This window comes from Balaenoptera physalus (genome assembly GCF_965194825.1).
Source record: "Balaenoptera physalus genome assembly, chromosome: 20".
In the NCBI taxonomy this organism is placed as follows: Eukaryota; Metazoa; Chordata; class Mammalia; order Artiodactyla; family Balaenopteridae; genus Balaenoptera; species Balaenoptera physalus.
The window spans coordinates 11410233-11422615 of record NC_138901.1 but is presented as its reverse complement, the minus strand read 5'-3'; the positions used below and the strand labels follow the sequence as shown (position 1 = coordinate 11422615).

At 41.4% G+C, this 12383-nt stretch overlaps 1 protein-coding gene across 6 annotated transcripts in view; it reads right to left on the bottom strand.

Moving 5' to 3' along the window:
* RPTOR (regulatory associated protein of MTOR complex 1) overlaps nucleotides 1–12383 on the bottom strand; it is a 451060-nt gene that overhangs the window by 167412 nt on the left and 271265 nt on the right. For all 6 annotated transcript variants that reach the window (XM_082441503.1, XM_082441504.1, XM_082441505.1 and 3 more), the window contains one exon: nucleotides 8633–8779. In XM_082441503.1, coding sequence (XP_082297629.1) covers nucleotides 8633–8779 — 147 coding nt within the window. The remainder of the gene's footprint in view (nucleotides 1–8632; nucleotides 8780–12383) is intronic.

Genomic DNA, 12383 nt, shown 5'->3' with positions numbered 1-12383 from the left:
CCTGTATCTTTTTGAATTATAGTTTTTCTGCATATATGCCCAGGAGTGGAACTGTTGGATCATATGGTAATTCTATTTTTAGTTTTCTGATGTACATTCATTTTCATTCAGTTAATGTATTTTCTTTAATTTCCCTTGAGACTTCTAACCCATCAATTATGTGTTCTTTTTTTTTTCTGAGATTTTTCTGTTATCTTTTTATCACTGACTTCCAGTTGATTCTACCATGGTCAAAGAGCACACTTGTGTGGTTTCAATTATTTAAAATATGTTGAGGTTTGCTTTATGACCCAGGATATGATATATCCTGATGGATGCTCTATGGACACTTGTGTATTTTGCTGCTGCTGTTGGTTGGAGTGTTCAGTTACTGTCAATTAGATCTTTATGATTGACATTCAACAGATATAACTGTTTCATCTTCAAAAAAAGATAGCTTAATTTCCTTTTTCCCAGTCTGTATACCTTCTGTTTTTTCCCCTTGCCATATTGCAAAAGTCTTACTGTATAATGTTGAGGAGGACTAGTGAGAACTAATATCTTTTCCTTGCTTCTGACCCCAGTGTTAAGAAAAACCACTTACCTTCTTGTCCCTCCCCTCAAGTGGGCTGGTAACTTCCCACCTGCCCTTCTCCCTGTGCATGGCTCTGTGATCACCCAGTTTAGTGCTGCCATTTTTCTGGTTGCCACCAGAAACACCATGGTCTGTGCTACCACAGATCCTTTGCGAGAGAACATCGGGCCATTACCTCCACAGCCTCTAGCTGTTGGAGGAGAGGTCCTCCTGTGATAGCAAGCAGGACCATGCAGATGGGTCCTGCTGGGAACCACAGTACCCTCACGATATCCCATGGTGTTGGTCATGATCTGTGGTCCAGAACATGAAGCAATTTTTGGCATATTTTAAAATAGATGAAATTAGAAAAAAAAATTAAATTCTAAGACTTAACTCGAAGAAGCTCCCAGTTTTATGATGGCTGCAAATAGTACACTATATTCATGGATTTGGATGAATAATTTTTACTTTGTTTCTTTTTACATTTCATACAAATCAACCAAAGATTAAACACATTCAGGGAATCATAGACACATCTAAGGAAGACAACTAAAGGTAGTTTATTCAAATGTAGTTATTTATGAGACCAAATCCATAAATAATTACTAAGCAACTACTTCATATGAAGCATCCTTGATAGGTTTACATAATAGACTTAAATACAGCTGACAACGCCAATAGAAGAGATACTGCAAGACAATACATAATTAATTGTCGAATTAATTGCATAAAAATTTGCTATATGAGGTCAGCTGAGAAGGATTTCGGGCTCAGGGAAGTAGAATTTTAGTTATACCCTGAAAGTTGACTGTATTAATGATACAATTTGCTTGTCTGTGGATTTCATTTAATCTACAGACAAGAGGTGAGAGTTCCTGAATTTTTTATGCAGCGAAATCACTTTTCTTTCACCCAAAGCTTTCAAATTCCAGGACTAGGAATAGTAAAAGGTGCCAACAGAAAAAAACTGGATCTCCCGGTACAAACCGCAGAAGGGATTGTTCACAGGTGCATAGCAGCAAAGAGTTTGGAGACACTTAAGTACCATCCTCTGTTGCACAGGCTGATGACTGGACTAAATGTAAAAGTGCTCTGCACACCAGAAAGGGTCGCACAAATAAAAGGCGGTAGTAGGTAGTGTCCATCAGCTAAGGCCGTCAGGTGCTCTGGCCTCCCCTGACGCTGCCTCTCCACCTTGCACGGCCCCCTGCTCTCTCACCAGCTCTCAGTGGCGGTAAGGGTCCTGATCTTCCAGAGGCTGCTTTTCTCATCAGCACGTTTCTGTGATCCTTTCCACCTTCTGGTTAGCACGTCAGCTCCCAGAGTACTCGGAGGACCAGCCTCCCATTCCACTCTTCATTTCCATCATGGCTTTATTTTCCCCAGCCGGGCACTCTGGGTGGCTGTGTGCAGCCCAATGAAAGAGATTTCTGCTGTATCTGTTTACAGGTTAACCCCCACTTACTCTCCTATAAACAGTGGAAATGGTAGCATTTCTCCTTAAATTACAAATGTGTGTGTGCTGTGGGGGGAGTGTTTCAACTACATAATAGGTTTCTTATCGATATTTGTTTTGAAAATATTCACTCTTATGAATTCTTACAGCTTGCTATACATAGAGTATAAGGTACAGAGGGGTGAACTTAGCCCGCCTTTATTAAAGAAAAGGGCATGGACCTGCGCAGAGTGTGTGCAGAGAAGCAAGCGGGGAAGATGGTTCACCGCTGAAGCTGGGGGTGGTGCAGTGGGAAGGCGGGGCTCCCCTGAAGACCTGCCATCAGGACAGCCCCCTGCTCACCCATGTGCCCGAAGCCAGGTGTCCTGCAACCACCACAACCAGCCCTCCCCAGGAAGCACGTGGAGGTATTCTTCTTTAAAGAGAGTTACTGATGTGTCTGGGGAAAACTAGGGTGGCTAGTGTAGTCACCGGCACCCAGAGGTAGAATGCTCTCTGGACTGTAAGCAAGGGTGCCCCGGGAAGCCACCTGCCTTCCCCGCCATGGGCACATGGCAACAATGGGTAGCTTCCCTTCAAATTAATATCATTTAAAAAGTAAAGAGAAAATAAATAAGGTTATCACATAACAGACTTCCTGTTTCCCTACTACCTACAAATGGTAACTATGAAGCTATAGAAGAGAAAGAATGGAGACATGAAAAAAATTATAACATGAAAGCTAGAGATGGACAAGCCTGAGCTCCGTGTAGAGTCAGCACTGCGGACCCCTGTTTTGTAGCGTGGACATCCCGACAGCAAGTCCACGGAGAATGTTCACAAATTCACACACACAAACTCCATTTAGTAAGCAGTCATCCAAGACACATACCTTTCTATAGATAAACTTAGAATTAACTTGTGATATTCAAAAATCACAGAGAGACATTGTAACACTACAAATATTAACCTTAACACAGAGCGTCGACTTCTGTTGGGTTGGCCAAAAGATTCGTTTGGGTTTTTCCATAAGATGTTACGGAAAAACCAAAACGAACTTTTTGGTCAGCCCAATATTTTGAATTCCACGGACATCCACACAACGTGCTATCTACAACAGTAGCAAAGGAACCACAGGTTTCAAAATATGAATTCTCTAGTTCTATGGGATGCACATTTGACATTTTTTGAAGAAACCTGAAGATTCTGATGTTAGTCATTTTTGTCACAATTAGTTTAAACACTTGCCATAAAATTTAGCCACAGTGATGAATACATGAGAATAATGTGTCATAAATATCAAGTCGAATACAGGATTTCAAATGGAAAATAGGGTGGTTAAGTCACTGCGAATTCAGTGATGCTGCAGGACCAAGCCTGTTTCTGTGAAAATGAGTATCCGCTGGACAAGGTCCTGAGCTGCTGGACGCTACTGCTGGAGCCAGCGGGAGTGGGTCACACAAGGCAGTTTACAGAATGTCAGATCAAAACATGATTCGTGGAACTGCCCTGGTGGTCCAGTGGTTAAGACTCCGTGCTTCCACTGCAGGGGGCATGGGTTCAATCCCTGGTCAGGGGACTAAGAACCTGCACGCTGCGCGGCACAGCCAAAAAAAAACAACAAAAAACAAAACATGATTCACTTGGAGGCATCATGAGAAAAGCCTTGCCAAGTGCAAACAGGCGGTAAGAGGAGAGAATGATGCCACCAGAGTTATGGCCTGAACCTCAATAACAGACTTCCCCAAAGCATGTCGACCATCCTTGGGGGCAGACATCGTCCCACCACCACCGTGGCTGCCACCGAGAAACTATCTGGGCTCCCATCCCACACCAACGAGGATGATCATGCTGAGGATCAAGTCTTACTGGGATGCAGCTCAGCCCCATCAGTCTCTGTAAAAGAAAGGCGTTCCTGTTCCCACCACCAGACATCAACTCACCTCTCAGCCTCCACAGAAAGAGAGGAAAAGGCTGAGATTTGACCCCTGCTTCATTGCTGTCTTCAGTGAAGAGAAGAATCATAACTGCCCGTGGGAAATATCCAATGGAAGTAGAACTAATGGATGAAACTTAGTAAAGACTATTTCAAAGAGAATCCACTGAAGATTTAGTCTCCTCTTCTAGTTACAAAGATTTTATATCCAAGATAAAAGTTGTTGCAAAAAAAAATAGAAATCTGAATTCTCTTTTTCTCTTTCTCTCTTAACATATATACTGTGTGCTGTGGATATAAATACTCCTTCTCTGGCTTTTATCGTGAATTCTTGGTTATGGCTACAACAAGGCCATCTTCTCATCTATCGCAAGAAGTAAGGGTGATACAGTTTAGTGAAAACAGCCTAAAATTCCATACCCAAACTGTCCATAATGCGTGTGGACAAAATGAAGACAATAACACATGCAATATAGCTGACACTCACTGTCAGACAGTCCAATACTCATCCCAACTCCACTCCCTTTTGCCACCCCGCCAACTATGAGGGGTGGGGCACATCGCATATGACCCAGCTTTAGCTAATGAGATATAAGGGGAAGTCTGCACTTGCTTTCCTAACAAGAGAGACAAATGCGATAACTCTGCCCTGTCCCCACCTCATCCAGGCTCAACATGGAAGAATGCACTGTAACCATCAAGATAAAACATCAGAGTGGAAAGATTAAACACAGCCTGTGTCCCTAATGGTACTGCTGAATAATTAAATCATTTGCCTCAGAGATCTTAGCGAAAATGACAAACTGTTACTTGTTTAGAAAGCAATAGTGAGGGCTTCCCTGGTGGCGCAGTGGTTGAGAATCTGCCTGCCAATGCAGGGGACACGGGTTCGAGCCCTGGTCTGGGAAGATCCCACATGCCACGGAGCAACTGGGCCCGTGAGCCACAATTACTGAGCCTGCGCGTCTGGAGCCTGTGCTCCGCAACAAGAGAGGCCGCGATGGTGAGAGGCCCGCGCACCGCGATGAAGAGTGGTCCCCACTTGCCGCAACTAGAGAAAGCCCTCGCACAGAAACGAAGACTCAACACAGTCATAAATAAATAAATAAAAGAACGTGAATTTCTTAAAAAAAAAAAAAAAAAAAGAAAGCAATAGTGAGATTTTTCATTACTTTCAGCTAAAAGCAGTCCAAATGCAAACACTTAAAGCCTGAGAAAAATTACTCCCATACATCAGTTCTTAGGTTGTTATTTGAGGATTTGCCCTAGCAGAACAAAGGAGAAAACTGAGAAAGAGACAGAGGTGGGATCTAGAAAACAGTGGATGCTTCCAGGAGAGTAATAAGGAGAAATCCCAGGATGACAGCTTTGGAGCAGGCCCGTTAAGAACAGCCGACTGAAGCAGGCAGTGGAGAGCTGGGAAAGAAGAAACTTTGGGAAGAGGCATATTCTGAGATTCAATACTACCCGTGCAAATTTAGGAACTGAGGAAATGTTAAAGATCTAATTCAATAAGAAAAGAGAAAATCTTCAGGAAAATCAAAGAAACAAAAACTGTTATAAAAATGGAAAGCATAGCACCCTATTTAGCCATTCAATGAACAATATTTACATGGTCATAATCAGGGAGTTGAAGTTTAATATTTGTCATTTTTTAGAATCAACTCATACACAAAGCATGGGGACTTAATTATGGTCAGAGACTAGAGAATAATCATAAAAGTGCAGATGACAGAAGTTGGAAAGGTCCAGAGGTAAAAGAAAGTCCAAGGAAGCTGAGAACCTAAAGCCAGAAGATAGTACTGATTACTGACGAAACTAGAAATAAAAACGTCAGGGTATTATTTCAAATTGCAAAGGTTACAAAGTATAGGGAATCCAAATATAGTGACACAACTAAATGGCAGTGGGGAAACAGGAGGGGGCAGTTAGTGACTCACCCTCTTCAATTTCTCTTTAGAATTCACAATTTAATACAAACAACAAATATGACTTAAAACTATGTAACATGTCTCTTTACTATCAAAGTCCTATATAATTTCTCCAATTCTTTAAATAGAATTTACTAATGGCAACTCTGTTTTTGGTTTATACAGTAGCAGAAAGCCTGATAACCAAAAATTTATGAATCAAGCAGTAGTAGTATAAGCATATTATTTACATTTATAGAGATACTCACAGAGGAACTAGAAATATAAACAGTTAAAATAGGTTCCCTATAGTAGCAGAGTCTTGGCCAAGGAGGTGTGGGCCAGGGCATATTTCATTCATTATAAACCCTTGGTACTATTTAATTTTTAAAATCATGGCATATACTAATTTAGTAAAAATAAAAATATTTATCTTAAAAAAAAAACATGGAAAGCAGAGAGAATTGAAGACTTTCCTTAATTTTCAAATTACAAAGCAATATGACATAAGGAAACATGTAGAGACCATTACTGAGGGACAGATAATGCATTTTTCCTGGCTATGATGAAGTTTCAATTGTGTGCAGTAATTTATGCCATGCTTTCATGGAGGCATCTTCTACTTCACCTGCAGTATTCCTTTGAGATGGAAGTCCACAATAAGCAAACCTCCTGCTCCCAGCAGGAGCACTGTGCAACGGAGAATATGAAAGCTGATAATCCTCTCTTAAAATTTATGTCACTCATATTTGTGTTAATGTTTATTACTTGGAGGCTTTCTGGTCCAGGTTACTATTTTTTTGCATTATATTTAATCACTTTTACCCTGTTTATTTTGTAAACTCTGGCACAAACCATTTTACCCGTCAGTTTCTTTCAGTTTCATGTTATCATCTACCCAATAAAAGTGTTAAAATGTATCATAAATTTACAAAGAATCTGGCCAACTGTAGACAGGGAAAGAATTTTTTGAAAGAATAAACCTAAGAGGCCACACAGGATTGCTGTTTCTACAGCAGATAAAAAAATGACTAACATGAACATTAAGATATTAGCTGGGAGCCAATTTTATCATTTTAATTTCCGCTGTTGATGCAAGAGACCAGCTGAACAACAGCCTATAATAGTAAGTGTAATGGAAAACCGTAAGACTTATCTGCACTGTAATTAAGAAAAGAATGAAGATAAAAGTCAGAGCTAATTATAAAACATATGGTATAACTTTGCATTGCCATCTATTTGCCACTTCAGATAACATATTTTTCATTTATTCTCCTCCATGAGGAATTAGTCAATTAAACATTTCCCTCCTCGCCCCAAAAAGATGCATGGAAAACTTTTTTGTCGCATTCAATGAAATGAACAGTTTCTTAGGCTGATTAATCCTTGGCAACATACAGAGAACATTTACAGAACCGACAGAGCAGATACTCCCAAGTGCTAGAGCGTAAGAGGGAAATGCTTGTCTTCTGCTGAGAAGGGTGGGAGAGGGGCTATATTTAACATGTTTTAATTAACAAAGGCTGATGTATTGGTCTTTCCTTAACCACACTGAAGCTCATAAGTTGGGGATAAATATCAGGCTGGATTCTTTGGCATTTTTATTTACACATTTTAAATGGAAAACAAAAAAAATGTTTTTTCAATATTTATTATTTGATGCAAGGAAAAGCAATTACCTCTTGGTGCTTTGAGTTTTTAGCACTCATAAGATAACCTATCCCTTGGATAAACTTAGATGAAATGCCTAAAAGCAAGGTAAAAATTTAATGATATAAAACTTGACCTTTCCCTTCTCTTATTCTAGAATGCAAATAATACTAATAACAATAACAACTTGTGGCACTGGGATAAAGGGTAATTTTATCAGTCACTCTGGTGCAAAGTTCTGCATAAGGGCCTATTTATAAATATTTTAACTTATAAAATATTTATAAATTAACTGTATGACATGTTAAATTCCCCCAAGTAGAATTTCAAATTTTATTGCTGATTATTTCAGCAATATCCTCTGATGAAATGTGAAAAACATAACAATACATTAAAGTTGAATAGACCCAAAAAGGCTTGAGGAAACATGTACTCAGTGCCATTTCTGTTCCTGAATTGAGAATTTCCTGCACTGCAATCAGTTGGAATTCATGACCCCCTGGAGGCTGCAGAATATTTTATTCTCACTCTTGTGCAGCCCACAGAATGGAGGCCTCTTAACTGAAAGTGCCTCTTCAATTTCTCTTTAGAATTCACTGTTTAATTCAAACATCAAATATTAATTAAAACAACCAAGTAAAATGTTTCTTCACGATCAGAGCACTACACAGGCTCTCCAGTTCTTTAAATGGAAGGCACCAACGGCAGCTGTAGCTGTTTTGTTTTCTGTATTTAGCGTAGTAGGGGTTTTTTCCAACACAAAAGACAAAAAAATGAGGGCAATAACTAAGATGCGGGTGGAACTGAAGACTGCCCAGACACGGGTCCATTTCTCCGAAAATAAATGTGTCTGCTTTATTTTCACATTTATCTCAAAGGCAGAGCCCAATGAAGCACAATTCAGCTCTATTAATTTTATCACTTAGTTAAAAATCAGATTAAAAATGACACTGGGTAAAACAAGATGTAAAATTAAGCCCAAGAGCTTGTCCTGAGTCCTTTCCAAGTTCTTTGTCTTGGACCCCACCACCTTGCCCTGAGCACTCTGAGCCTGCCCCACCCAAAGAAACAAAACCACAGCTCCAGGCCAACAGTCCCCCACCCCCACGCCCACCCCCACCCCCCCGGTGTGTTCAGGGCCTCACCTCCAGCTCCTGCTCCCTCTGCAGGGCGAACTGCTTGAAGGACTTGACGATGAGACCAGCGTTGGAGCAGTCGTAGACGAATATGGAGGGGCTGCCCATCCATGTCTGCAGGTCGTATATAGACAGAGGGATGTACTGAGTGTAGTTCTGGAAAAGAAAACAGCGCATGTTTGTGACTCACACCTGGCGAACTCTGCCTGCTCACCAGCACCTGCGCCTCCAAGAGGGTCCCATGCACGGGGCCCACTGCACAGAGCGTTCCTGAGCTGCCGTCTCTACCCACTGCGAACAGCAGCAAACTAACCTCCCCACCATCTGCCCACACGCTGTTTCATCAGGTAGAACCGGGCGGTGGCACAGTTCAACCCCGAGCTCCTCTCCTCCCCTGTTCCGCTCTCGCTGCCCGCTGGGAGCGCACTCACTCCACTGAGGGATTTCCCTCCACATGTCCCACCACGGGGCCTTCACACCCACCCTTCCTCTCCCACCCGCTTGCAGCCAAACCACAGCTTTCTTATAAATCCCAAGGCTACGCATGCTACTCACACCATTCCTGCTCACCATTTACTCTGTAACTTCTCTGGGCTTATACAGCAGAACACGTTCCTCGATTATAAAGAAGATGAGCTCAGAAAAGTTGATCGGGCCCTCAAATGTGCATGTTTTCCCTGTTGCCCCTTTAATTTCAGAGCTACCCATAAGCACTTTATCCTCTAGATGATTTAGATCACATTGAAGGAGTTCAAATAGATTTGGCTCCGTAATTTTTTTTTCAAATCACAGAACAATAACATATTAATATGAATCTGCTAAGTGAAATATTTTTCTGGACACACTGTACTCTTCAGTACTTGAAAACACTCCAGCGATTACTGGTAAACATAGAGAGGAATGGTCCTCATCTCACCAGAGAAATGACTAAAATCCTCACTCAAAGGTAACATTTTTAAGCAATTCTTCTGCATAGAATGCCATCACTTATTTATCCTTCCTCAGGCACCAATAGTTTAAGTAGTGACACTCTAGCAGAAATCAATTCTGTGCACTTACAGTAAAGGTGACTGTTTCCTCAAAGCTAAGCCACAAACACTGCCTCTGGTATTGCCAAGAGGATTGTTTCTAATGCAAGGGGGAAAAGGAACAGAAGACAGAAAGACCAAACCAGGCCTGGAGAAGACTGTCATCAAGGTGGTGGCGGCAGAGGCCTTCTTGATATGCACACACGTCACCAGATGCAAGTCCCATCCCAGACGGGGGAGGATGTGCCAACAGCACAGGTGTGGTCGGGCTGCAGACATCTCTATCACGAGGGGACCACCCTCTGCTTACGCTGTGCCATTTCACCTTGCTAAACTGCCATCACCTGGTGTCTTGTTCTTCGTCACTGCACGAGTAAGAGAACACTTGGATATGCTCTCTCTAAGTAAACTCTCACAGAAGGATTCTAAAGACGGCAGTTCTTCCCTAATGAATCTATAAAGGCAGTGCCCAATCAAAATACCATCAGGGGTTTCCTTAATGGAATCTGACAAGCTGATTCTAAAGTTAATGCTGAAGAGAAAGGTATAAGAATAGCACACACACAAAAAAAAATTGTAAAGAAGGAACAATGAGTGGGGACTCAACGCTAGCAGATATTAAATACACTATAAATCTATGGTAATTACAGGATGGTACTGGGGAAGGCAAGACAAACAAATCAACAGGAGGGAAAGCCCAGAAACAGAGCCACATATATAACTGTAATGAAGGTGGCATTTTAACTCAGTGAAGAAAGAAGGAACAATTCAACAAGTGATACTTGTAAAATCCAACTAACCATTCAATACTGCCATCTGAGATTCCACACACAATCAGGACAGATTTTAAAAATAAATACGAAAGCAGAATAAAAGATATAAAAATTTATTTTGGTGTAAGAAAGACCTTCTTAAACATATAAAACCCAGAAATGTTAAAGAAAAATAGAACAACGTAAAAATTATATAATTCTGATAAAAACACATACCCGTGACAAGCAATTTAAGAGTAAAGTAGGTACAACATATGTGACTTAGGCTTTATATTTAGAATGTGTGTGTGTATATAAGCTTCTGCTGCAGATCAACAAAGACAAAACAACAAAAACAATATATAATAGGCAAAAGCTTCACACAGGCAATTCACAGAAGAAACATGAATGATCAACAACTATGAAAGTTTCAAGCTCTCGATTAATCGTGGAAATGCAAATTACAATGAGACTCAGCCATCTACCTATCTTCATCCAGCAAACTGGAAAGAAATTTTAAGTATGAATAATACCCCATGCTGACCACAATGTTCAACAGGGGGCTGGCTTATTGTTGGTGCAAGTATAAACTGAGAAAGCTATTTTTGGAAGGCAATTTGGGTGGTTCTTAAAATTTTTACTGTACATACCTTTGACTTCTAGGTGTCCATCCTACAGAAATACTTGCATTTGTATACAGAAATGTACATACAAGGATGTATAATACTTTCACTGGTAAAAACCTGTAAGCTGTCTACATGCTACTGTGGAAAAGACTGCCAATCTAACACCTATTTTTCCCCTCTTCATCCTCAGTGCAAGTTTAGCTGAGCACAGTTCCCAGTTTCCTTTGCAGCTAAGTCTGATATTGCAGCCCAATTCTGGCCAATGGGACATGATCAGAAATGTGTCTAAATTATAAGTGCCGCCCTCTTTCCCTTCCCGGGAGGAAATGTGAACATGGCAGAGGACATAAGCAGGGGGACAACAGAGCTGTGTGATGGAAGGGGCTTGGGCCCCATGCCATGACGATGCCACAGCAGTCCCAGACGGCCCACAGGGACTATCACAGCCAATCTTGGATCCTAATATATCCAATATGAAGGGATCATTAAGCAAAGGGGGCCCATACACCCACATTATGGAACACCATGCAAGGTTATTTATATGCACTGACATGGAGAGATGTCAGAGGCTTGTCATGATTTTAAAAATGCAAGTCTTAGAATCTCACATATAATATCCTGTTTTGTGTGTAAAGCACCACATACCCAGCACTTAAGCTGAATGAAATGAGGACTCAGCAGAAATGTGCTAAGTGAAAGGTCCTATAAATGGTGCTGAAAGAAGAACACAGGACTGCTAAGGGCTGCTTTCTCTGACTGGGGAGGTGACAGGGATGTGGGGTGGTAAGAAAGTGTCATATTTATTTCTTTTAAAACTTCTGTTCTCTTGGAACCTTTTAGAATAGAAATTACTTGTATTTTTTTAAAAAGACAAAATGCACACAACTATTAAAAGGAGGGAGGAAAAGGGTAAGCTCCAGGGTTCACTATAACATACTTTCCGTTCGGTCAGTGTTTCATAATGAGCAGGTATTACATGTTATCTGTACAAGTAAAAAGGCTGCAGCACATGCTGCATTGGACAGAGCAGGGCACAAGTCAGCGCCTCTCTGGGCACAGAAGGGAAGAGCGCTCCTCTCCGGCCCTCTGCCCAGCAGCCTCCCTCCCCTTGTTCACCTGCAGCCCCCACTGCTACGGGGGAGAAAAGGGCCAAAAGGAACCCTTTAATTGGGCAGGGACACCCTTACACTGAGAGGAGAAAGGATTTTAGCACCAGCCTGGGAAATCATCACATTTTTATATGCCAGCCACACTCTGCTGTTTATCTGCTTCCCACAAGGTTCTAGCTCAGTGAGGAGCGGCCGAACATGGCTGGGGCAGTTCTGACCCCATTCCTGCCACCACGTCATCCAAG